This window comes from Halichoerus grypus, chromosome 15 (genome assembly GCF_964656455.1).
Source record: "Halichoerus grypus chromosome 15, mHalGry1.hap1.1, whole genome shotgun sequence".
NCBI classification, from domain to species: Eukaryota; Metazoa; Chordata; class Mammalia; order Carnivora; family Phocidae; genus Halichoerus; species Halichoerus grypus.
Genome location: NC_135726.1, coordinates 47,326,263 through 47,353,559, shown reverse-complemented (window position 1 = coordinate 47,353,559; position 27,297 = coordinate 47,326,263). Strand labels below are relative to the sequence as shown.

General features: G+C 49.2%; 1 protein-coding gene across 4 annotated transcripts; it reads left to right on the top strand.

Annotated features, from left to right (window-relative positions):
- The first annotated feature begins 235 nt into the window (after positions 1-235).
- Positions 236-27,279, top strand: FBXO17 (F-box protein 17). 4 transcript variants are annotated; one of them, XM_036094937.2, is made up of 7 exons: positions 236-439; positions 5,651-5,730; positions 19,888-20,250; positions 21,049-21,160; positions 22,872-22,967; positions 23,758-23,893; positions 25,686-27,279. In XM_036094937.2, the coding sequence occupies exons 3-7, from the start codon at positions 19,905-19,907 to the stop codon at positions 25,827-25,829; spliced, it is 834 nt and encodes a 277-aa protein (XP_035950830.1). In that variant the 5' UTR covers positions 236-439; positions 5,651-5,730; positions 19,888-19,904; the 3' UTR covers positions 25,830-27,279. The 4 variants fall into 4 exon arrangements, with proteins under 4 accessions (XP_035950830.1, XP_077918904.1, XP_035950829.1 ...); XM_078062778.1 differs by lacking the exon at positions 25,686-27,279 and having other exon boundaries at positions 23,758-24,563; XM_036094936.2 differs by lacking the exons at positions 5,651-5,730; positions 25,686-27,279 and having other exon boundaries at positions 23,758-24,563.
- Positions 27,280-27,297: the final 18 nt, after the last annotated feature.

Sequence of the window (27,297 nt, the reverse complement as noted above, 5' to 3'; positions counted from 1 at the left end):
CCTCGCCCGACGGAGGTGGCTGGGGTGGGCACCGGGACCGGGGTGGCAGATCGCAGGGCTCCCGGCAGCAGGTACCCACGTGGGCCAAGTGTAGGCTCTCCAAGGGGCGGGCCCCGGGATCCCGGAGCGCGGGGGCTGCGTCTCCTCCCCGCCGGCCTCGCGGCAGCTGGGCCCTCCCCCGGCGCCCGCCGCCTCGCCGATCCCGCCCCTGCCTCGCTCCCGCCCGCCCGCCGCAGCCGCCCGCCCGCCGATCTCCCAGCCGCCGGCCCCCGCGCCCGCCTTCGGCCGTCACCCCCACCCCCGCAGAGGACCGACTGCCCAGACCGCCGGTCCCGGGGCTCCCTGGGCCGGGCCGATCCCAGGGAGCCCCCTGACTGCCTCCCAGAGCTGGGTGGGGAAAGGGATCTTAGCCCGCCGCCGCCTCCGAGCGGGCCGCCAGGTGAGCGCCGGGACAGGTAGGGACGCAGGTCGGGACCCGTGTCCCGTCCCCACTCTCAGCCGGGGAGCCCGGGGAAGGACTTCCGCCCTAGACCCTGCCGGGAGGGGCGGATCCCCGGGAGTCCTGTGCCCCAGCCCCGCTCCCTGGGCCCTGCCGGGGTCCTAGGCTGCGCCCGCCCACTGCGCCCCTTTAAGTCCAAAGCCACGCAAACGTTTGAAAAGCCCCAGGTGGTACCGAAAGGGCTTTGCTTTTAAAACGGGTCCTCTGACGCCCACGCCTTCCACCCCGTTGCTCCTCGGCGGAGGCCACCCTGGGATAATCCCCCCCCCCAATGTACCCGATCAACACGTGTACACAGCAGCGCTCGAAAGGCCACACCACTTTTTACCAGTTCTGGTTTCTGTCTCTTCTGGCTGGCGGCCCCTTCGCAAAATCGGTGAATCAGAAGTCTCCGAACACCGGTTCTTGATTTAGCAAGTTTGTTTTTAGCTGCGGCCGCTCTTCCCAATTTAAATTTTGTTCTTCTAAGTTAACTTTTGCAAGTGTTGAGTAATAATCTTGTAACGCCCCGTATCTTGTTCTTTCAATCTGGATCCTTCAACTTTAGATAGCTTCTGGTAACTAACAACTTGGAAAGACTGCGGTATTAGGAACCTACTTTTACAATAAATAATTTTTTAAGTGCCCCGGTATGACCCAAGAACAAAAGACTAATAAGGCAGACAAAGCTTTGCATCAAGCACAGCCCTTGAAAAAGCAGCCCCTGGCCCCACAGTCAGTTAACATTTTATGTAATTAAATGACCTTTCAGAAATGGCAAAAGTAACTTGTGATCTGTGGTGCGTCGTTTTAAACCTTTGCTCCTTTTTATTTCTCTGGTAGTCACTTCCAGATCTTTAAAGCAAATTCTGGGATGATTTCTTATTTTGTCAACTTTTAGACAATGTCCAGTAATCCCTTACTAAAAATAGATAGAGACAGCTTTACTAGTGTCCAAGTTTCCCTCCTCCCTGGATAATCACACATTCCTTTTTGTTTCTCTATTGGCTGCTTTTGTAACATCAAAAAACAAAACAACAACAACAAAAAACCACCCTTTTAAACGCGTTCCTTGTTCCATTAAATATTTATAGGATCTATTGACTCCCCATTTTGTGAGGCCTGGCTGAGGAATCTGCTTTAATAATATTTTTTAAATAAAGTTTTTATATTTATTTAAATACTAATTTTTTCATCCAATCAAATCATATATGTGGTTCACAAATCAAATAGAAATGAATCTACCTTTTTTTCCTTATTATAGAGGCACTGTCTCTTTAAGAAAATGGACGGGACAGTTAGTGTTTTAAACTAAAAGGGATTAGGGGGCCATGACCACCCCTAGCAGGATATGAGTCCCCAATTTTGTCAGAAACCGCTACAAAAGACCTTTTTGAGACAATGGGGGAAATTGTTCGCGGACTGAATATTAGATAGCAGGATGAATTTCTCTTAAGTAATGGTGTTCAGTGGTAGTGTAGACCTATAGTGCCCCCTTATTCCTTCTTTTCTTAATTTTTTATTTAAATTCAATTTAGTTAACATATAGTGTACTACTGGTCTCTACTGGGTAGAATTTAGTGATTCACCAGTTGCATATAACACCCAGTGTTCATCACCCCTTATTCTTAGAAGATGCCTGTTGAAGTATTTAAGAGTTCATCAAAGGATAGAAAGCAAATATGGCAAAACGTGGAACATATAGAGATGTTTATTTTACCATTCTTTCAACTTTTCCATGTGATGAAACTTCTATGGTAAAATTTGGGGAAAATAAAGTAAGACAAGGTAGGAACTAAGAAGGAGATCAGGATGTCCGCACAGCGGGAGGAACTCTGGAGTCCTCCGCACCCAGGTTCACATCCCAGCTCTGCTGCTTGGGTGTCAGGTGACCTTGGGTCCATGGCTCCACTTCTCCAAGCCTCAGTTTCCCCAGCTGAAAAATGGTACCTCCCTCACGGAGCTGTCTGTGATACTTCCGTGAGATTTTGCAAAGCCTTCGATTCATGTGTAGACCAATTGTGGGCAGTTAAACCCCAGCTGTTAGTTTGTGAAGGATTTTTCTCAATTACCATAGTGTGCTATTAGCTAACATCATAACCACAGTTGGGCCCTTCCTTCTACTCTTTTTTTCTTAGAGATAGATTTTTTTTTTTTTTTTAATGTAGGCTCCACGCCCAACACGGGACTTGAGCTCACAAACCCTGAGATCAAGACCTGAGACCAAGAGTCAGCGCTCTACTGAGCCACCCAGGCGCCCTGAGATGGATTTTGAACTGGGCATTTCTTTTTCCTTTTTAAAATTCACCCAATGGCTCTGATCTTGACGTTGCTCATTTTTTGCCCTGCTGTGTTTGGTCCTGACTTCCTAGGCCCCGGTCCCCTGTGCCCCCATTCCTGTAGTTGGGTTTCAATGACGGCATGATTCTGATAGGGAGGTGAGGTGCGCGCTCCAATCCCACAGCTGGACGTGATCTGCAAACGTAGTAACTAATGATGTCCGGGGCCAGGCCTTGATCACGCTTAATTTTCCCGTAACCACAAAAAGGTGGGAATTATTAGAAGTCTGCATTGTCTTTTTTTTTTTTTTTTTTTTTTAATTTTTTTTTTTTTTATTTATTCATGAGAGTCAGAGAGAGAGAGAGAGAGAGAGAGGCAGAGGCAGAGGGAGAAGCAGGCTCCCCGCCTAGCAGGGAGCCCGATGCGGGACTCGATCCCGGGACCCCGGGATCATGACCTGAGCCGAAGGCAGACGCTTAACCATCTGAGCCACCCAGGCGCCCAAGTCTGCATTGTCTTATCTAAAACTTTGGGGCCCGGATGTTAGACTTTCTGAATGTGAGGCAAGTCATGGGGAACCCATTCTGAACGTTACAGAAGACCCCTGGTGGGGCTGGGGAGCGCCGTGTAATCAAACACTCTGGTATTTTCTTCAGTGAAATGCATGTTCGTAATCAGTGGGATAATCAAATCTCACATCAGTTTGATCCAGTTCTGCCACCAAATGGGTCTGGGAAAGATTCGGATTTCAGAGCTTTTGGATTTAGGGACTGGAGAGAGGGGTTGGGTACCTGTACATTTCTCATTTTAGGGAGAGGAAATTGCACTCAGAGAGGAAAGGCCATTTCCCCAAGGTCATGAACAAGAGTTTGGGGTGGGGCTGAGCCAGGGCTGACTGACCATAGAGAACCTGCAACGCTCACCTCTCCCCAGGGCTCCCCCATGGCCTGTCACCAGCAATTCCCAAAAGCAATGTCCCTTGCTCTTCCTGTGATGCCTTCTCGCCCAGAAATATCACTGCTGCCTCCTGGGAATGAGATGATGCACAGAAAGAATTTTCCAGAGTGCCTTGCACAAAGAAAGCCCTCGGCAAATGTGAACTGTAATTTGTGCTAAGATGCAATGAGACTGTTTCTTTCTTGGGTTCAATAACATCAGTGGTGTTTATCGATAGCATTAGTATTTTTTAGATTACGAAACAGAACATCCGTCCGGACAGGAAAGTATATAAAACAGATGTAGGGTTTAACAAAGAATTGTGAAATATGTAACCAGGGCCCAGGTCAACCGCAAGGACGTTGTCAGCCCCAAAAGCTTCCCTGGGCACATCTGGTTAATAGCCCTCTCCCTCCCTCGGTGGGGAACAACCACCCTGACTTTTATGATACTCATTTTCCTATTTTGCTCTTCTTTCTACGGTTTTAGTACCTATGTGTACACCTATAAACAATATTTGATTCGTTTAGCCTGTTTGTGAACTTTCTAAGAGTAGTGCCATTGGTGTTGAGTAGATAATTTACCATCCAAGCCAGGAAATTTTGGAAGCAATAGGGGCCGCTAATTACCCTAATTACCCTGGGACTGCCCCAGGCAACTCAGGCTGTCTGGTTGTCCTAGGACTAACACCGTAGGTGCCTCAGCGTCTTTCACCCCAAATGAAGCTTTGGAGGTTCATCCATGTCGTTGTGGGTGCTTGACGTTAACTCCTGTTTATTGCTACTTAGCATACCCTTCTGTGACTCCCTTAATTTACTTATACATCCTACAGTGGATGGGCATCTGGGTCATTTCCAGACGGGAGCTATTAGAAACAGTCGTGTCATGAATATTCTAGTACATGTGTACTGGCGCTGGGGTCAGATTGCTGGGTCATGGGACAGGCACATTTTCAGCTTCGGTAAAAAAATGCGCATCTGGTTTCCACAGTGGCTAGACCAATTTATACCCCCATCAAGACTGTGGGTGAGTTCTCGCTGATAGCATTTTAAGTAAATTATGGTGACAGTTTGCACTGGTTGGTTGGTTGGTTGGTTGAAAAAAAAGCATATTCTTTCCTTGCATTTAAGTTAAAATATACCAAAAAGCCAAAGGAACTTTACCTCCCACTTCACCCACGCCATGACCTAGAGGGCACTTGGGTCATGGAGGGGGTAATAATGAAATGACAGAGAAATAGAGAGAGGGATCTGGAGCCAAGCATCTCGGTCTCCCCCTCCCCCCACCTTCATTTCCCGTCTTTTGTTACTTGTACATTTATTTTCACAGTGTCAAGGTTGATAACGTCTGCAGTCTGTTCTGTTACCATATTTAAGTCTTACAGGCTTTCACTGTCGAGTTTCCAGGGTTTTTGTGACAGCTTTAGTGAGACGTAATTTACATACCATAAAAGTCAGCCCTTTAAAGTGTACAATTCAGTGATTTTTAGTGAATTTACAGGGCTGTGCAGACATCACTAGTTTTAGAGCATTTCTGTCACCTCCAAAATATCCCCTGTGCCTATTTGTGGTCACTTCCCTGTTCCCAAGCCCAGCCCCAGGCAACTACTAATCTTTCTGTAACTTTAGATATTGTCATTTTTGGACATTTCATATAAATACATCATACAATATGCATTGGCTTTTTTCACTTAGCGTGCTACTTGGGGGTTCATTCATCATGTAGTATGTACCAGGACTCCATTCTTCTTATTGCTGAACAGTGTTCCATTGTATGGATAGACCACATTTTGTTTATCCATTCACCAGTTGATGGACATTTGGATTGTTTCCAATAGATAATGCTGCTATGAATGTATTTCTATTTCTCCTGGGTAGACAGTCTAGTGGTAAAAATTGCTGGGTTTCATGGAGAGCTTATGTTTAACTTTTTTTTTTTAATGTTCACCTTTTAAAGAAACTGACCAACTGTTTTCCAAAGTGGCTGTACCATTATACATTCCCACCAGCAACATGTGGCCGTTCCAGTTTCTCCAGGTACTCGCCAATCTTTTGAACAATAGCCGTTCTGGTGGGCATGAGATGGTGTCTCATTGTGATTTTAATTTGCATTTCCTTGATAACTAATGATGTTGAGCATCGTTTCGTGTGCTCGTTAGTCATATGTGTATCTTCTTTGGCAAAAATGTCTTTTCGAATTTTTTTTTCTATTTTTAAATTGGTTTGTTTGTCTTACTGTTGAATTTTAAGTGTTCTTTATATATTCTGGGTATGAGTCTTTTATCAGATATATGATTTGGAGGTATATTCTGCCAATCTATAGCTTCTCTTTTCATTTCCTCAGTGGTGTCTTTTGAAGTGCAAAAGTTTTCAATTTTGATGTTTTATTAATCAATTTTTTCCTTATATGGATCACACTTTTGGAGTTATAGCTAAGAAGTCTTTGCTTAACCCAAGCTCATGAGATTTTTCTCCTATCCTCTTCTAAAAATTTTATGATTTTTAACTCTTACATCCAGGTGTATGGCTTATTTTGAGTTGATATTTGTATATGGTATGAGGTAAAGGCCTAAATTCATCTTTTTTGCATGCAGATTTCCCATCACCATATGTTGAAAAGACAATCTTTATGCTAAGAGACCAGATCTTAAATGTTCTCACCACAAAAAAGAAATGATAATTAAGTGACATGATTAGAGGTGTTAGCTAATGCTAGAGTGGTAATCACACTGCAATATATAAATGTGTCAAATCATCACATGCACCTTAAATTTACTCAATGTTATATATCAGGTATATATATATAGATATAATCTTTTTCTTCTGAAAACCAGTAAACAGGTCTATCTAAGGAGAATGCCTCTAGTCTCCAGGTCAGATGGACTCTTTTTTCTTGCACTTTGTCAAATGGACATAACATGGATAGAGTTAGTGTATATCATATTTGGACTATGACTTTCTTAAGCAGTTTTTTGTTTTTCCTGCAGTTTGTCATAGCTTTAATTTTTCCCTTTTTTTTTAAGATTTTTTTTTTTTTAAGTAATCTCTATACCCAACATGGGGCTCAAACTCACAACCCTGAGATCAAGAGTCACATGCTCTACTGACTGAGCCAGCCAGGTGCCCCTTTAATTTTTCCCTTTTGAGAAAAGTACTTTCCTGTTTCTAACTCATCCAATCTATTTTTGGGAATTTTTTTTCTTCTAGAAGATATTCTTCCTTTCATAATATCCTGTTCTTACGGTGTTTTGAATATCTTCTCTAACCTTAGTATACCCAGGGCCAGCTACATAATTTGTAGGGCCCAATGCAAAATGCATATGCAGGCCCCTTGTTTAAAAATGATTGAAAATATCTCACTGGCCACAGCAGAGCATTACAACAAGCATGGAGTCCCTGCAGTGCAGTGCCATGTGTCTCTGTGCAGGTCACATCCCTATGAAGCCTAAAGCCAGCCTTATGTGTTCCTTTGGCCCTCTGAATTGCTGTTTCCTCTGCGGTCAGTTCACTATAGTTCTGCCTGTTTACCTTAATACTTCTCTTTCAGGCTGCTAGTTTTCTTCAAGCATCTGGTGATCCTTGCTTGTCCAATCACATTTTCAGACAAACAAGGGGCTGGGTGACTTTTTCAAAGTCACTAGTATGACGGGGCACCTGCCTGGCTCAGGTGGTAAAACACATGACTCTTGATCTTGGTCATGAATTTGAGCTCCACATTGGATATAGAGACTACTTAAGAAAATAATTTTTTTTTAAAGTAACTGCTATGAAATTTAGGGCTGTTATAAATATAGTCCTGCTTTCCTATTGGCTTCTTTGTCCAGTTGAAGGGATGACTGAGAACTCTGTGTTTTGAGACAACACTTATTAGCGTTAGCATGGAAGAAGCCAGTCTTTGCTGGGAGCTCACTCTCAGATGCCAGGATGGGAAGGGCTACACTCAGGGACACCAGCAGCCTGGGCACGTCCCAGAGGCTTCATCCAGTTCCTTTAGAGAACAATCATCCCGTATGGTTTTGTTTTTCTTGTGTGTGAATGTTGGGCAGCCTGAGATCTGTGTGGCAAAACATGAAGGTGGGAGGAGAGGGAGCAGGGAGCCCCTGGGCACAGTTTTTTTCAAAGATGGACTAACCTCTGTCCTCACTCTGCCCTCTCACTCCTGGCCTGCATGCCTACTCCAGCCTGCCCCCCGCTTTGGACCCCTGACTGTGGGTCCAAAGCCTCTGGAGGTCCTTGAGACTCCCTTGTCCCCAGTTTGAGTTCAATCCTAGCCCTGACACTTCTGTCTGCTTTCTGTCTTTCTGAAATCTAGTGAGATTTCTTTTTTGTTGATAGGCTCCCTTCCACTCACTTTCCTTTTTCGTGCCTTTGCTATCCCTAGAGAGGATACCCTTTGAGAGGGAGATCAGACTGCCCAGAGTCCAATCCCCACTCCACTTCTGACTGCCGTGTGGCCTTATGTGAGTCATTTTGCCTCCCTGGGCCTCAGTTTCCTCACGGTGTGAAGATCAGCTGGGCTAGGATAGAAGTCACAAAATGACCACGCGCATTCAGTTCCTGGGTCTGCAGATCTGTCTTATCTGGGCCACAATGTGTTTTCACTTTTCTTCTTTTATGCATTGCTAACATTGAAAAATTGGGTGATTTCTCATAAAAGCTGGGATTTCCAGTTTCTTTTGAAAACCGGAAGATGGGACTAAAGTGGACCCATCTTCCTACTTGGCGGGAAATTCGCCCGAGCGAGTAACGGCACAGTCTTCAGGCTAGCGGCACCCTCTGGTTTGCTGGCCTTCTCTGCTCCCTGTTTTCTTCCACCCAGCGGTCTCATTTAGGATATTGCCCATCTGTCATTGGCATTTGAACTTGGTATTCCCGGGATACTATTTACCGAGCCTCTAGCACAGGACCAGGCACATATGACTGTTATTATGAGGCCAGCCAGAGGCAGCAGTGTGAGTGGAGGCTCAAATCCAGCCCTTGTTCTGATTGCCAGGCTACGCTACCCCAGGGCTGCATTCACCAGAAGGGATGCCTTTTTAAAAAACCTACCCAGGGGGCGCCTGGGTGGCTCAGTCGGTTAAGCGTCTGCCTTCGGCTCAGGTCATGATCCCAGGGTCCTGGGATCGAGCCCTGCATCGGGCTCTCCACTCTGCGGGAAGCCTGCTTCTCCCTCTCCCACTCCCCCTGCTTGTGTTCCGTCTCTCTCTGTCAAATAAATAAATCTTTAAAAAAATAAATAAAAATAAAAATAAAAAACCTACCCAAGACTGGGACACCTGGGTGGCTCAGTTGGTTGAGCGCCCGACTCTTGGTTTTGGCTCAGGTCGTGATCTCAGGGTCGTGAGATCGAGCCCTATGTCCAGTTCCACACCCAGCAAGGAGTCTGCTTCTCCCTCTCCCAGTGCCCCTCCCCCTGCTCACGCTTGCATGCCCTCTCTCTCTCTCTGATTTTTAAAAAATCTACCCAAGACTAATAAAAGCTAGTATAGGCCCTGGTTATCAATAGCTCGGTCTGCCTTCTTGAAGGGGAAGCCACACTCAAATCTTTGAACATGCAAACAATTCTGAAGAGCAAAGAATTTTGATCTTGTCTTACTGCTGATTCTTATGTAACCTATATGTTGCAGGTCAGAAACCACGGCTGAGCCACAGTTCAAGAGCAAAGGCTTAAAATTAATAAGGGAAAATGTCAGGTAGAGGGAACTCTCCCAAAGGCATGATAAACAAGCCATTCTGTCAAAAATTAAAAAGACAGTTGACAATAGCAGGTGCTAGCAACAGCAGGTCTCCTCCGTTGTTGATGGGAATACAAATGGCACAACTGTGCTGAAAAAAATTATTGCGTGTTTTCTTGTAAAGTGAAATATACACTTAATATATGGTCCAAGAATTTCACTCCTAGGTAGTTACAAAATTTCTTGTAAAGTGAAATATACACTTAATATATGGTCCAAGAATTTCACTCCTAGGTAGTTACAAAAAATGAAAATGTATGTCCACACAAACACTTGTACATGAATGTTCATTGCAGCTTTATTTTTTTTATATATTTTATTTATTTATTTGACAGAGAGAAAGCACAGCAGGGAGGCTCAAATCCAGCCCTTGTTCTGATTGCAGAAGGCTCCCTTCTGATGCCAGGATGGGAAGGGCTACACTCAGGGACGTGGAGGAGACTCACAAAGGGCAAAGGAGTCCCTGTGATGCTGCACCTTGAACTTGATGGAAATTCACCTTCTGGAACTTGCCAGAAGTCCATCCTCTGGGAGGCTGGGGAAGGCAGTTCACAAGGAAGGGTTTTACTCCAGGCACTAGGAAACTGCCTGAGGTGGGTGCCAGAGCAAGGTGCCGGCCGCGGGGTGTTGCCGACTGCCGGGCGCTGGAGAGGCTTGCACACTGCAGGAGCGGGGCCCGGGGGAACCTGGGGGAACCAAGTCTGGAAGCTGGAACCAAAAAAAAAAAAAAAGGTGGGGGGGTGCTTCTTCCTGTAATGTTCCTCTGGCTCCCTCTACTGGAGAAACTCAAAATGTCAGCTGGCACAGGAAAAAGATTTAAATGGCCAAACTTGGCACCTTGGAGCCGGAAGGCAGGCAATTGCTAACTGGCACATTATATGATTCCATTTATTCCAGATTCCAATTTTTCTAGAAAAGAGTTATTACAGTGATAGAAAGCAGATTAGCGGTGGCCCTGGGGTGGAAATCGGTGGGGTAGGAGGGACAGGGAAGGGGTAAACTTTTTGGAGGGACGGAAATGTTCCATATCCGGGTTGCCATGACAGTTACACGGTGGTATACAGTTATAACTCAAATTGTACCCTTGAAACGTGTGCATTGTATTGGATGTAAATTATACATCAATAAGGGTTCTTTTTTAAAGGGACCCATTCGGGCACCTGGGTGGCTCAGATGGTTAAGCGTCTGCCTTCGGCTCAGGTCATGATCCCAGGGTCCTGGGATCGAGTCCCGCATCGGGCTCCCTGCTCAGTGGGGAGCCTGCTTCTCCCTCTGCCTCTCTCTCTGTCTCTGATGAATAAATAAAATCTTTAAAAAAAAAATAAAGGGACCCATTCTGGGAAACGTAGGGCTCGTGTACAAATATAAATAGAAAAATGCACACGTGTGTACAAATACAGCGCAGATGCACCCCGAATCCTCCACCGCAATAGCCCAGCTTACACTGGGGTGTGTATCTCTCCGTGAGGTATTACCGGAAGTAGTATTGTTGGCATTGGCTTTGTGGCTTGCTCCCTTACTCTCTCTGAGGAGTTCACGTTCAACGTGGGTGCTGTGGGGAGTTGGCAGAGTTTAGAGGGGGCAGTGACCATCACAGGCGCCCACTCCCTTCTCTCATTCCCTCCCTCCCCAAAGTGAATCCGCAGAGGCATCTCACCTTAGGTTCTAATGCTTTCGGGTTATCAAATCCTCATCTTTAGAATGAAAACTTATTAGTTGCTTCATTACCATTGGGTCTTATTCCTTGAGTCCTGAGCATGACTTAGGGATATCACAGCAACCCTATTTGAAGTAGAAGCAGTAGTTATCCCCATATTACAGGCAAGAAAACTGAGGCTCAGAGGTCAGCAGCCTACCTACAAGATGCCGAGGAAGAGGCAGAATCGGGATTTGAACCCAGATCATTTGCCCCCATGGGAGCTCCTGATCACCACCTGTCCTGCTGGGGGCAGAAGCCTCAGGTCCTGAAAACCCTCAGAGGCTCCTTGCCCTCCACAGATGGGTCCTAATAGGCTTTACAGATACTGAATCTTCCACAGTTGGGTCTTTTCTCTCCCCGTGACTGTAAAATGGAAATTTTCAAGCATACAGGAAAGTTAATTATACAGGGAGTAAACACTAACTCCTAAGGAGAGACAGTGACAATACCCCCATATTTTTTAGCCTGATCCTGAAGTATCACTCCTCATAGTAATAGTTTGTTCAGTCTTCCATGTTCTTAAAACAAAACAAGTTAGTGAAATGACATCTCAAGGGCAAAAATATATCAATATCACAGCAAGTAAAAACATATGCTGATAAATATGTAAGAGTGACCCGTAAGTTAGTCTAGTAGACTCTTAGCTGATAAAATCAATAAAATCATTTTTTAAATCAACTAAAAACTGCTAAAATTAATAAAGATGAAAACCCATACAAATTAAGTCATAAAATCAATAAAGTCGAAACACCATATAAAATGAAGACCATTTAATGAATCAGGAACCTTGAAGATGACATTCTACTATTTGGTCTGTGTCAGAAGTGGGCTGTAGCTGGAGAGAGAAAAGCCTGCGGAGGGATCCTCAGCTGTGCAGCCCCCAGCTGAGTCTCCCCGACCCAGGCACTGGGGGCGGGACCCAATAGGCCTTCAGATGACCCCGCCCCACCACTGTCTGACGCCAAGACTCGAGAGCCCCTGAGTACGGCTGACCTCTGCCCCGGCAATTCCCAGAGCCAGAAAAAAAAATAATCATAAAATAATGGTTATTGTGAGTGTATTCCAGCAAACACACCGTGTCAATGGTATCATTGCTGAGTCATGGAGATATTTTGGGGCAAAATTTTCCAGTCACTATAAAAAGGTCTCTGGCCCTACACAATTTGAGGAACTGCTGAGGAGAGAGATAAGCTAGCTCACTCGTCTCCAGGGGTGCCTTTATTTTGAATAGTGCCATATTTTGTTTGAGAACTCTGGGGAGAGCTTTTTGGACATAGTTTTTGTTCCTTTCCGTGGACTCCCATTTCTTTTTATTGTTACTGTTTTTACTAAACCTTTTACAGAAAGTACCTAAAGCTGTATGGCCTGATGAATGTTTGCGAGTAAATACACACATATAGACAGCCCTCAGATCAGGAAACAGAAACAAAATGCTTTCTAAATGAGTATACCTCTGCCTGGTTAGAATTTTTTTAATGTTTTTTTTTTTCTTAAGATTTCATTTATGTATTTGAGAGAGCACGGGAGCGGGGAGAGGCAGAGGGAGAGGAAGAAGCAGACTCTTCTTCTGGCAGGGAGCCCAAGGTGGGGCTCGATCCCAGGATCATGACCTGAGCCAAAGGCAAATGCTTAACCGACTGAGCCACCCAGGTGCCCTGTGCCCGGTTAGAATTTTTAATGCTGCCCCCGATGAGAAACAGTGGGTGCCCTGACTGCAGACACAGACCAATCTGGTTAGAATTTTTAATGCTGCCTGAAATTCTCTTGGCAGAGAATTTTTTTTTAAGATTTTGTTTTTAAGTTATCTCTACACCCAACTCGGAGCTTGAACTCACAACCCTGAGATCAAAAGTCACACACTCCACCGACTGAGGCACGTAGTCACCATGAAATGAGTCATCGAGTCATCAACCACAATTTCAAGATGCAAAAGACTCCAGAGATTTAAATAAAACCAAATAAAGGTATGACACCAACAAAAACACCTGTAGTCAGAATAGCTGTAATGTGGAAGCCATCCATGTCCATCAGCAGGTGAATGAATAAACAAAATGGAATATTATTCAGCCTCAAAAAGGAAGGGAATTCTGACACAGGCTACAACACGGATGAAGTTTGAGGACATTACGCTAAGTGAATAGGCCAATCACAAAAAGACAAATACCATGGGGCGCCTGGGTCACTCAGTCGGTTAAGCGTCTGCCTTCGGCTCAGGTCATGATCCCAGGGTCCTGGGATTGAGCCCCGTGTCGGGCTCCTTGCTCTGCGGGAAGCCTGCTTCTCCCTCTCCCACTCCCCCTGCTTGTGTTCCCTCTCTCGCTGTGTCCCTCTCTGTCAAATAAATAAATAAATAATCTTAAAAAAAAAAAAAGACAAATACCGTATGATTATTCCTCTTATATGAGTTACTTAGGTCAAAATCCTACAGACAGAAAGTAAGAGAGTGGTTAGTGGGGGCAGGGGGGAAGGGGTTGGGGAGTGACTGTTTTACTAGGTGAAAAGAGTTTTGGAGATGGATGGTGGGGATGGTAGCACATGAATATATTTAATACCACTGAACTGTACACTTACAAAGGCTTACGATGGTAAATTTTTTTAAAAGACTTTATTTACTTGAGGGCGCCTGGGTGGCTCAGTTGGTTAGGCGACTGCCTTCGGCTCAGGTCATGATCCTGGAGTCCCTGGATCGAGTCCCGCATCGGGCTCCCTGCTCGGCGGGGAGTCTGCTTCTCCCTCTGACCCTCCCCCCTCTCATGTGCTTTCTCTCTCATTCTCTCTCTGTCAAATAAATAAATAAAATCTTAAAAAAAAAAAAAGACTTTATTTACTTGAGAGAGAGAGCACACAAGCAGGGGGAGGGGCAGAGGGAGAGAGAGAAGCAGACTCCCCACTGAGCAGGGAGCCGGAAGTGGGGCTCCATCCCAGGACCCTGGGATCATGCCCTGAGCCGAAGGCAGATGCTTAACCGACTGAGCCACCCAGGCACCCCTTAGGATAGTAAATTTTATGTTATGTGAATTTTACCACCAAAAAAAAAGAAAAATGGAGAAAAAGAAAGAATTAGCCTCATGGAACAGGCGACAAATAAAAATAAAGTAGATTTCTGAATTTAAAAGTAATAGTAAACCAGTAGTCAGTACTTAAAAACAACATGATTTTAAAACAAAAAAAAATCAAAGAAACCCGCTATTCCTGAATTACATTTACTACGCTCGAAAGAGATAAATAAGTTTCATAGGCAGGAAGTGGGTAGTCAGGATTTGAACCCAGATTGGTCTGTGTCTGCAGTCAGGGCACCCACTGTTTCTCATCGGGGGCTCTTTCGGGGATTTGGGGCAGGACAGTTCCTTGTGGAAGGTACCCATCCCACGTAATGCAGGTCACTGAGCATTGTCCCCTTTAACTAGTGCTGCATAACCGACTACTCAAAACACAGCGACCTAAAACAATAACCTTTATTTTATTATTTCATGGCTCTGGGGATTGGCTGGGCTCCGCTTGGCTTCGCAGTTCTTAGGGGCTCGCGTGCAGCGCCATCTGACCGCGGCTGGGGCTGGGTCATCGGAAGGCTTATTCCCCGCTATGTCTACCCCTGGAATGAGACTCGAACAGCTGGGGCTCCCCAGGCATTTCTCTGCCTTCCTTGGCTCTCTTCAGGGCCAGACTTCAGTGGTGACTCGGGCTGTGGTGTGTGTGGCGTGCAGCTTGCTCGGCCTTCGGAGAGCAGATTGTGGGCAGCGCTCCAGCTCCACAGTTCAGGGACTTGACGTTGGTAGCTTGCGATCAGTCATGGTAGGTGTATTTACCCAGACGTCAGCAAACGCTACGAACCCAGATTCTTTTTTCCTCCTAGAGGGCTGATTGTTAAATGTTTAGCAGCACTCCACCAGACTCAGGGCTCCCAAGGCACACACCCCGAGAGAGTGCAGGCCGTGCTGTATCTTCTTTTATGACCCAGCCTTGGAAATCCCTTAGCAATGTCACGTCTATGGCGCTCTGAAAGTTGAAGCGGTCACAGAGGTCTGCCCGTGTCGAGAGGGGAGTGGACAGTGGAGAGTGGCCAAGTCCTAGCAGAGCATGTCAGATAGGCTACATTATTATACCAGTTGTGGTCTGCATAGCATCGTGGGTCCTGGAAACTGTATACCATTAGCATCCCTCAGTCACTGTGCCAGCCAATAACATAACTGCCCCCCCCAAAACACACACAGTCCCAAACAGCAGGGCATTGACGTGCCTTACGTATTCCATACTGCCCCAGCCAGTGGTTGGCATTCAGCCGTGTGGACATGGTGGCCACGAGCTCCTTATGGCCCTCAGTAGAGCATCCCAAACAAGGATTTTGTATACTCAGGGCTCATAAGGTACATCCCTTGAAGGTCCTTGCTCCTTGGTGAAGCCTGTCTGCCCTCATTTTGCGAGGGGGCCACCCCAGCTCCAGAGATCCCTTGTTTGCCAGTGACCAGAGCAGTCTTAAGGGGAGCCAAGCAGGGGAACCACACTCCGGTGAGTTTCACGTCCATGACAGGCAGACTGATGGACTTGCTATTAAATGGCAGCTAATTGGGGCGCCTGGGTGGCTCAGTCGTTAAGTATCTGCCTTCGGCTTAGGTCATGATCCGGTTCTGGGATCGAGCCCCACATCCGGCTCCCCGCTCCGCGGGAAGCCTGCTTCTCCCCCTCCCACTCCCCCTGCTTGTGTTCCCTCTCTCGCTGTCTCTCTCTCTCTGTCAAATAAATAAAATCTTTAAAAAAATTTAAAAAATAGGGGCACCTGGGTGGCTCAGTTGGTTAAGCAACTGCCTTCGGCTCAGGTCATGATCCTGGAGTCCTGGGATCGAGTCCCGCATCGGGCTCCCTGCTCGGCGGGGGGTCTGCTTCTCCCTCTGACCCTCTTCCCTCTCGTGCTCTCTGTCTCTCATTCTCTCTCTCTCAAATAAATAAATAAAATCTTTAAAAAAAAAATAAATGGCAGCTAATTATTAAAGCAACTAAGAACCACTTGGGGAAAAAAATCACACCCTGTTTCTTAAGTCTTATAACCAGTGACCCTGTATCGGGGTAAAGGGGGGGTTCCGCATTTTGCCATGTCCGTGGATCACTAGTCTGATACAGGCGTCTTTCTTTTTTTCTAAGATTTATTTATTAATTTTAGAGAGAGATCAAGCAAAAGCGGGAGGGGCAGAGGGAGAGAGAATCTCCAGCAGACTCCATGCTGAGCACGGAGCCCGACACGGGGCTCTCGATCTCACGACCCTGAGATCATGACCTGAGCCGAAAGCAAGAGTCAGATGCTTAACTGACTGCGCCACCCAAGCGCCCCTTAACAAAACCTTAATCAACTTATTTAAAAATAATAACAGCTGTCATGAGTTGAGCACTTACGGACATTAGACAACATAACAAGCATTAGATCATTGAAGTCTCTTAACCCAGGGCAACCTCCCATGATCGTTTTGCCCATTAAACAAGATGATGGGATTCTGTGAGATGCCCCAGTTCCAGTGCTCAGCACAGTGGCTTCATAAGGGCCCAATAAATGTCACCAGATGAAAAAATTGTAGCTGAAAGGCTGTTCATCATTCTTTTACGATGTGTAATAATAATAGCAACTAACATAATTTAGTGTTCAATATTAATTGAATATCACTCTTATTTCTGAGACCCCAGCGATTTTTCTTAAACATTTTACAAATATTAACCCGTTTCATCCTCACAACAACCCCATAGAGTAGATATGTTAACATCCTCGTTCTCAGAGCACAAGAGATTAAGGGACAAGCCCTTGGTCACAGAACTAGCTAGAGGCAGGGCTGGAACTCGAACCCAGGCTGGCAGGATCCAGCCCCTGAGGCACTCATCGCAGGGCTCTTCCGCCCCGATGGGGAAGACGAAATGAGTTTCTCACTAGATCTGAGCCCAGTCACTCAGTTCTCATTAAATAAAAGTGTTTCACCTTCCTGTGCCTCAGTTTCCTCATCTGTGGAGTAGGTTTGTGATGATTCGTTGGTTCATTCACTTAACATCTCTTCATTGCACACGTATTGTGTGGGGGGCACTGGTGTGGACACTGGTTATCTAGTATGCCAAACAAGCCCTCATGATGAAGAAGGTACTAAGTAGGGGCGCCCGGCTGGCTCAATCAGTAGAACGTTCGACTCTTGATCTCGGTGTCGTGAGTTTGAGCCCCATGTTGGGTGTAGAGGTTACTTTAAAATAAAATCTTAAAAAAAAGAAGGTATTAAGTAAATTATATATACTTTTGTGTGTGGTGTATTAAGAGGTAATAAGAGCTTTAGAGAAGTATACGGTAAGGAAAAGAGAAGGGGGAGTAAGGGGTGGTCATGAGCTCCTAAAATAGGGTGGCCAAGGATGGTCTCATGGAGATGCTGACATTTGAGCAAAGACTTGAAATGTGGAGGTGAGCATAGAAATCCTCTGGATCCAGGTGGAAGGAAGAGCCTGTGCAAAGGGCCTGAAGTGTGGAGGCTCGTTTGGCTGGGCAGAGCGGGTGAGGAGGAGATGAGAGCAAGCAGGTGATGGGGGCAGACTGTGTGGGGCTTTGTGGGCCACAGTGAGGACTCTGCCTTTATCCTGAATGAGGTGGAGTCCCGGGGGGGTGGGGGGGCGGTTCTGAGTAAGACAGGGATAGGACCTGATTCAGGTGCTCATACTCGACCTGGCAACTAGTGAGGAACAGACAACTCGGGAAAGAAGCAGAGAGACAGTGATGGCCCAGGTGGGAGGTGTATGAATGTGCAAGATCCCCAAGGGAGTGAGTGGTGATGGAGAATACAGGAGGTTCAAACACCAATCTTTGACATTTCAGATCAGATGGAGGATGAACAGCCAAAGAGACTCACTAGGAGCCACCAGGTGAATGGGAGGGGTCCAGAGGGTGTGGTGGCTTGGAGCCAAGTGAAGAGGGAGTAACCCTCAGCGTCAGTGTTAGTGTCAAAGTGAGGACTGAACCCTGACTTTGACTTAGCACCAAAGGGGTCATTGGTGACCTTGACATTACAGGGCAGGGGCGGGGGGGAGGGGCAAAGCCTGATTAGAGAAGGTTTAAGAGAGAACAGAAGTAGAAAATCTGGAGGCAGAGACTGGTGACAACTTTTTTGAGAAGCTTTACCATAAAGAGAAGCAAAGAAACGGGGCCATAGCTGGAAGGGGGGGTGAAGTCAAGAGAGGGTTTGTTTCCAGACAAGAGGGATGACACCATGTGGGCTGCTGAGAACGATCGAGTGCAGAGGGGGATTCCAAGGCGCAGCAGACAGCGACAGCTGTGAGACTGTGTGACCTGGAGTGGGCGGAAGGGGTGTGAGCAGGTCACACGGAAGGCTGATGTTTGCAGGGCAGTCACCGTGGGAAAGCCAGAGGCCCCAGGGCAGGTGGGTGGGTGGTAGACAGGGTGGTGGGCACCTGTGAAAGTTCACTTCTCATCGCTTGTGATTTGTTTCTGCAAAATAAGAAGCAAAGGGAGAATGAAGAGGTGGGAAGAGGTGTGATGAGCTAGGGGCCAGGGGAGAGAAGGTGTGAAAGAGTTATCTACAGAGAGGAGGAGCCTGTGAATAACAAATGTTATCTGATTGTCAGGCAGCCTTCCCCGGCTTGAGGGTCAAGTTCACAATCTGGAAGTGAGACCAGCCAGTGGAGTTGTGTGTTCTTCAGTCACCTTAAACTGGGTTCAGTCACCTTAAACTGGGTATAGCCACAGGACAGGCGGAGGGCTGGATTGAACCAGGGTCACGTGTTGGAGGAAGCCAGGGACAAGGATGTGGGCAAAGAATGTTTTTAATGGTTATCGAAGCAACTTAAGCTGGGTAAGGAAGAAATGAGGACTTGAGGGCTTGAGGGGCCATGAAAAGGAGGTCGACACAAAGGATGGGGGACCACAGTGGGCTGGAAGGATCGTGGGGGGGTCTGGGGCACTAGAAGGAAAGAGCTAGAGGGAGAATGGGTGAACGGTGGAGAGTGAGCTCCCTGAGTTGAGGTTTTGAAGAGTCTGTGGTTATGGAGACAAAGTCTAGGTGTGACCATGGAAGGGAAAGGCTGAGAGGAGAGCAGGTCAGGGAGCAGAGAGGCAGGTGGCCGAAGGAAGGATCATCTACTTGGATGGGGAAATTGCCAGGAATGTTGAGAAGAGCAGCCTGAGTGTCAGGGAGCCTGGAGCTAAAATCATGAAGCGGGGAGTGATCTGATCAGCAGGTAATGCACAAGGCAGGGTGGTTAACTATACTCTGAGGACACGGGAATCATAGCTGGGGGAGTTTGGGGAAGGAGGGAAGAATGGTCTGGAGGCTTGGATGGGCCACAGGGGAGCTGGGTTTTGGTTAGAGCAAGGCGACAAGAATGTTCAGTGAAGAGATTTCATGAACTGAAGACAGGGGTTGGGACAGGTTGGGTATGGGGTGGAGATGGCTCCGTACTTGGGTTTTTTTTTTTCTGTGCTCATGATCATGCATGTAAACTGCTTAGCTTGACACAAATGCACTGGCCAGATATAGAAGCCGTGGTTAGCAGTCCTGGGGGAGTCCTGGTCAGACCAGGGCCCTTTCGCTCGAGGGGGAAAGGTGAGAAGCCGATCGCCCTCAGAGCCAACTGGCAGTAACTAGGTGCCCGGGGTTTCACGGGCCGTGGCAGTCCCCCGGCCCCCCACTGGAGCTGGTGGGGTCGTGGTCAAGCCGCAGGGACCTTGCGGCCTGGGAGAGGTGAGGGAGGCCGAACTGCCCTGATCTGCTGACCCCTCTCACCCCGCAGGACTCCGGAGGCCGGAGATGGGCGCCCGGCCCTCGCGGCGACGGCTGCCCGCGGACCCGCCCCTAGCCTTAGACGCGCTGCCCCCGGAGCTGCTGGTGCAGGTGCTGAGCCACGTGCCGCCGCGCGCCCTGGTGACGCGCTGCCGCGCCGTGTGCCGCGCCTGGCGCGACGTGGTGGACGGGCCCACCGTGTGGCTGCTGCAGCTGGCCCGCGACCGCAGCGCCGAGGGCCGCGCACTCTACGCCGTGGCCCAGCGCTGCCCCCCCAACAGCGAGGACGAGGAGTTCCCGCTCTGCGCCCTGGCGCGGTACTGCCTGCGCGCGCCCCTCGGCCGCAACCTCATCTTCAACTCCTGCGGAGAGCGTGCGTGCCGGGGGCGGGGCCGGGGGCGGGGCCGGGTAGGCCAAAATGTTGTGTGCGGCGGGGGGGGCCGGGCCAGGCCGAGTGGGCGTGGCCGGGATGCATGAGACAGGGCGGGGCCAGGGCAGGGAGCCAAGGGGCGTGGCCAAGGGAAGAGGCTATTGGGAAACTTGCCAGGCGGGGCTGGGAAAGAGATGGACTGGGTGGGAGGGGCCGGGTGCTGTGGGCTGTGGAGGGAGACGAACTGGGTAGGCAAGAGCTGGACGAGCCAAGGGCCTTGGCGGGAATGACGCGGGCTGGGACTGTAGACTCAGTGGGCGGGGATAAGGAGGGAGGAGCCAGGGAGGACTGAGGAAAAGCTGATTGGGTGCTGGCGGGGGCGGGGCTTGCATAGAACTATGAAGCCACCCTGAGAGCCTGTGGGGAGGGGGAACTGAGCGAGTGGGCGGGGCCAAGGTAGGAGGAGCCCGAAGGCTGTGGTAGGAGAGGGAGGGGCCATGATGGCACGAGCCCGGGGCGGGGCCAGGGAGAAGCCGAGTAGATTGAGGGGCTGAAGGGCGGGCTGGGGGCGGGGCCGAGTGGGGCCGAGGAGAAGCTGAGTGGATGGGCATGGCTGAGTGACGCGGTCGTGGGGTGGGACCAGGAATGCCGGCGGCTGGGAGGCGGGGCCAGGGTCGAAGAAACCGGGCGTGGAGCGCGGGAGGGAGGAGCTGGTGGGCAGGGCAAACAGGGTGGTGGCGGGCGGTTCTCTGGGCGGGCGGCAGGTGAATCCGTCGTCTTCAACCCTGTTGTATCCCACAGAGGGCTTCAGAGGCTGGGAGGTAGAGCACGGCGGGAACGGCTGGGCTGTGGAAAAGAACCTAACACTGGTGCCGGGGGCTCCTTCCCAGACCTGCTTCGTGACTTCTTTCCAGTGAGTGGCCCTTGATCCCTGGGGCAAGGGCCCCGAGGAGGGAGAGAAACCCTACCCCTCTGTCCTCATTCTCACCCTCACTCACCTTCACCCTCTCCTTCCCTCATTCATTTATTCAGTCAGTCAAATAGTTGTCAAATATTTGTTGAGGGCCTGCCAGGTGCCAGGCACTGTTTTATATGCCAGAGATACAGGGAAAATTCAGAAATGGGGAATTCAGAAAGGGGGCGCGGGAGACATGAAACACATAAACAGTAAAATAATGATGACAACAAAACAACAAACCTTTAGAGGACTTAGTCGATTCCAGCTGCTTTACATATAATTCTTTGAATCCTGGCAACAACCCTGTGACATGGATAGCCTTATCTCCACTTGATAATAGGAAACAGGCACAAAGGGTAGCCAACACCTAATAAATGGTGAAGCTGGGATTTGAACCCAGGTAATCTGGCTCCAGAGCTTCTGAGTCTACAGAGACATCAGAACAGCTGACTGATTCTCTTTATTCTCACACCCCATCCCCATTGTCCTCGCTCCCTCCCCCCATGTTCAACCATTCTCCTGTGGCATTATCCAACTTTCTAGTAGTTGCCAGTATATTAGGGGTGAAGTGATGTCTCACTGATGTTTTGATTTGCATGTTTCGATTTACTAATAATTAAGCATCTCTTCGTGTGCTTGTTAGCTTTTTGGATTCCCTCTTTTGGAAATTGCCTATTCATATTTTCTATCAGGGTTGATATCTCATTCTTGTTGATATACAAGAATTCCTTGTGTATTTTAGATGTTAGCCCCTTGTCCATCCTGGACACTGGGAATCTCGCACTCTACCATCTGTATTAACTGTGTCCATGGTGTTCTTTGTTGTTATTTTCATATGATCAAATTCTTCTCTTTTTCGTTTTAGAGTCTGTTTTTGAAATTCTGCATGAAAAATCCTTCCCTACCCTTAGATCCTAACAGTATTCTCTCATAATCACTTCCCGTAACTTCACAGTTTTATCCTTCTAGATCTTTAGATGGCATATTCAAATCAGGGGAGAAGGACTGTTTACAAAGGTGTAGGCAGACCACAAGGGATACTCCATGAACGCCAGGCTAGTAACAGTGAGGGCAAGGGTCATGTCCAGCCCGAGACCTGACAAGGGTAAGGGGAGGAAGCAGTTCCTGAGCCATAAGACAGGGAAGGCTGTGAGGAGACGGCCCCGTGAAGCTGTGCCCTTTCATGGAGAGACACGGCAGTCCCACTCTGATCCCTTGGGAGGGAGCCGGGAGGCTAAATAACCCGATTTTACTCTCCTCTCGCCCTTCCTTCTCCTGCTAGCGCTTCCCATTGGCTAACCCAGCAAGAAGGGGAGAGTAAGGGAGACCTGTCCATACAGGCAGTACAACCTTAGCCCTTGGGCTTCCACACTTTATTTAGGAGGCTCCAGAATTCCCCGCCCAGTGTGGGCCTCCATTTGTACTCGTGTTCCAGTCCCCACAAATATTAGGGACATACAGGTCAGCCTCCTGGAGCCCAGAGCCTGGTGGAGGATGGTGGAGAGGAGGGGAGAGGCCAGTGGGCATGCCCAGCCCATCCTACATCTTGTCCAGGAGAGCAAACCCCGAGGGGCTGCTTCAGACAGGGTTGTCAGGGGAGGCTTCTTGGAGGAGGTGATTTCTGGGCTGTGGCTTTCTTCATCCCTACACCATCTCCCCTTCCCAGATGGTGCTTCAAGAGGCAGCTTGTAGACTTGGTGATGGAAGGAGTGTGGCAGGAGCTGCTGGACAGTGCCCAGATCGAGATCTGTGTGGCCGACTGGTGAGTCAAGAATGGCAACCCACCCCGAGTGCCATCGGGGCTGGCAGCTGTGCTGCATGAAGGGTTCCTCTGTGCCCCCCATCAGCCCCCTGGTCTGGCCGCGGCTACTGTGTGCCCTTCACGGTGAGGCTGAGTGGGGAGGGGATACTCTCACAGTTGCAGAGGATGGGAGGGGCAGAGCCTTGACGAGCTCAGAGCCCCCCCTTGCACCCTTCCCTGTCCCCTTTCAGCAGGCCCCGGGGTTGTTGACATGGGGGCCATTGACTGGCTTGGTCTGAAACGAGGTACCCCATCTCATGCACTCTACCCTCATCGCCACACTCAGCATGGACCCTAAGGGCTTGTGGACACCCAAGTCCTCAGGAAGGTTCGGAGCACTGTGCCCTGAGAACTGAGACTCAGAGGGACAGAGTTGGCCCTGGTTCCAGAGCACCCCAGTTCCTTCACAAAGCACTCGGGCTCCTCCTTCCAGGTCTTGCTCCCCCACACAAAGTCCAATTTCTTCCCTGGGGCTCTGGCTCCTCCCCAGAAAGACCCAGGCTCCTCCTCTCCCAGGTTGTGGTTCCTCCCCAGACACCATCCTCCTCCCCCTCCACGCACACACATCCAAGGCAAAGCCTCTAGAATCCACCCCAGGAGCACCCAGGCTCCTCCCCGCAAATTCCCAGGGCCTGACTTCTCCATATGCAGCGTGGGGTGTGCGACCCTCATCAAAGTGCAGGGAGGCGTAGCCCTCAGCCTGGTGACCGGGCGGGTGGCGGGGGCATCAAGGCTCACCACCACCTGGCAGGTGGGGTGCCCGAGAGAACTGTGGCTGCATCTACCGGCTCCGGGTCCGCCTCCTGGATGTGTACGAAAACGAAGTGGTCAAGTTCTCGGCCTCACCCAACCCGGTCCTTCAGTGGACGGAGAGAGGCTGCCGACAGGTGGGTCTAGACTGCCTTCCAGACCACCCCACCTCCCACCTGCTCAGATACCCTTCTCAGCCTTCATCATGGCTGGAAGTCTCTAACAGTAACAGCCAACAACCACTGAACCCTTACTTCCGCCCGGGTACTCTTCCCAGAGTTTTGCCAACTAATTCATTAGCAGAGCCCCTACTGTGTGCTGGGCACTGCTCTAGGTGCTTGGGATGCACTGGTAAATCAAAGTCCTTGCCTCTATCCTCATTCTAGAGTCGAGGAAACTGAGGCATGCAAGGTTGTGACTGGCCCCAAGTCACGCTAAAGCACGCAGGGCTCCATTCACACCCAGGCCGGCTCCCAAGCCTGTGCTGAGTCATTGCACCTATTATCAGAGTAACCTTCGTGGGCACCTGCGAGGCTCAGTCGGTTAAGTGTCTGACTTGATTGCAGCTTGGGTCACGAGGTCAGGGTCGTGCGATTGAGCCTGGTGTCAGAGCCTGCTTATGATTCTCTCTCTCCCTCTGCCCCCCTCCCCCTCCAGCTTGGGCACACTCTCTAAAAATAATAATAATAACAATAATAAAAAAAATCAAACCCTTGAGGTGGCCTTGTTTCCTCTTCTGATCTCCTCCTCCCCACCCAACACACATCCAGAAAGATCCCATTTAAAAGTGAGTCAGATCACAAGTCTCCCCGCTTGTAACCCTCCTAGGGCTACATCTCGGAGGAAAAGCCAAAGTTTTATCATGCAGCTATAAAAAGGGATGAAGTACGGACCCATGCTACAACATGGATGAACCCTGGCAATGGGATGCTAAGTGAAAAGAGGCCAGGCACAAAAGGCCACACACTGTAGGGCTGCATGTATAGGAAATGTCCCAAAGAAGCAAAGACATATAGAGAGAAAGCAGAGAGATGAGTGGTTGCCAAGGCTAGGGGGAGGGAGGAATTGGAAGTGACAGCTAATGGGTATGAGGCTTTTTTCTGGGCTGATGGAAATGTTCCAGAATTAGTTGGTCATAGTTGCATAATATTGTGAATATAGTAAAAACCACGAAATTGTAGTTTTAAATGGTGCATTGTGTTAGGTGAATATTATCTCAATTAAAAAAATTTTTGCAAAGGATAAGAAAAGGCAGAAGCCAAAGTCCTTCCATGGCCCACAAGGCCCCACATGATCTGCCCTTTACCTCCCTGACACCACCTCCTGTTCTCCTCTCTGCTCCAGGACACTTCTACCTCAGGGCCTTTGTACTGACTGTTCCTCTATTTTTTTTTTTAAAGAGAGAAAATTTTTTTTTTTTTTTGATTTATTTATTTGTCAGAGAGCACAAGCAGGGGGAGCGGCAGGCAGAGGGAGAAGCAGGCTGTCCGCTGAGCGGGGAGCCCGATGCGGGGCTCGATCCCAGGACCCTAAGATCATGACCTGAGCCGAAGGCAGATGCTTATCCGACTGAGCCACCCAGGCGCCCCAAGCCTGTTCCTCTGTTTGGAACACTCTTTGTCCGGATCCCCACATGACTCCCTCCCCTCCTTCAGGTCTCTGCTCGTGTTGTCTTAGTGGTGCCTTTGCTCACTCACTGTCCAGCCCCACCCCCCCTGCCCCTTACCCCCAGTTGTCTTCAGTGTCTGAGTCCCCTACAAGACCATCAGCTTCACCTGGGCAGGGCCTTTTTGCTTTCTTCACTGCTGTATCCCCAGCCCCTAGAGCAGGGCCTGGGACCCTGCTGGTCCTTGGGGAGTGCCTGTTGAGGAAGGGGAGGAAGGGAAGGGCCCACAGGTCCTCACCCTCCTGCTCTCCTTCCCCATGCAGGTGTCTCATGTCTTCACCAACTTCGGCAAGGGCATCCGCTACGTGTCTTTTGAGCAGTATGGGAGGGACACGCGTTCCTGGGTGGGCCACTATGGCGCCCTCGTGACCCACTCCAGTGTGAGGGTCAGGATCCGCCTGTCCTAGCCGACTAGGCTGATCCAGCCTTCCAGAATATACTGCCATTTGCCGGACATCATCATCAGTCAAGGGCAGCTTTGCAGCTGGGAGTCGGGTGCCTGTGGACAGTGGGAGTCCCACATGGCCCATTCCCGGTGGCCCTCCAGTGAATCCTACTTGCTGCTGCTTCTGCATGGTGGCCCACAGCTGTGCAAGAAACCAGGGATCCAACCAGGCTGCTCACAACTTCCCCAGCTTCCTGGGGTGCAGGAAGTTACTCAAGAGTAATTCAGATGTTTACTTTGCTTGCAAATTGTTTTCTTACATGAGTGGATGTTAATTGGTGGACTGAGTCAAAAAACAAAGGCCAAACGAGGATTTGTAACAGTGGGGGACAGTGATTCCTGTCTGCATATTTGTGGGGTAAGCCGACTGCCCAGCAGGGAGCAGAAGTTAGGCGGGGCAGTCTGTCCTTGAGGTCACCAACAGGGGCATCAAAGGGAACCCTTTCTATAGTCTTGGGGGTCTCTGGGATTCAGATGTGAGGCCTATGTGACCTCCTCCAGCACCACCCATCAGCACCTGACCTTTGAGCCTGGCTGGTGCCATTCCTTTCAGAACTCCTGAGATCCTGCTGATCCCCCAAACCATGACCCCCCCCCCAACCTCCTGCCTCTATGCCAGGGGCAGGTCCCCTCCCGCTGGGCAAGACTCCTTTTCTCCACTCTCTTGCATTCAGACTCCAAGAGCAAGGCGTGCCACAGGGGAAAGGGCTCATGCCTGCCTCCCTAGTGTCTGTGCTATTTCCCCACCTGGGCACAGCCAACAAACTAGCTCAATAAAATTGGTGCTAAATGTGAACAATGGGGGACTTCTGTCTGTAATCAATGCACTGTCTGCCCCCAGCCCTAATCCTAAAAGGCCTATGGGAGGTTTCCAATCGTGAGAACTTCGGGAGGTGTGCTAAGCTCCATGCAGGAAATGGAGGGCAGGCAGTTATTTATTCGGTCCAGGAGGAAACAAGTTCAGAGTTTCAATGACCCGCTCAAGGTCACCTGGCCAGTAAGCAGGGAAGGCAGGACTTGCACAGAGCCCAGTGATGGAAGGACGGCTCCCAGTGGCCATGCATGTGATCAGGTGAGGTCAGTATTACTCTCGGTGGCATTTCCCGAGGGAGGAAACTGAGGCCCAGAGGGGGAAACACAAATATTCAAAGTCAGAGAACAAAGAGGGAGAGCCAGGATTCGGACCCAGGTGTGTGAGAGTCTGGAAATAACCTAGAGGAGCAGCTCCCAGGCAGGCAGCAGCACATGCCCTCCGAGCCTTTCAATACCGCTTCCACAGATGAGGAAGCTTGACAGCCGGGCTGTCCTTGCCCAGATCCTGGGCCTGCGGGAAAGGGAAATGGGCCTCAGTGCTGCCTACCTGACTCCAGAGCTTCCCACGGAGTAGCCACCTGCAGGTGTTCTGCACTTAGAGCATCGAATTTCATCTT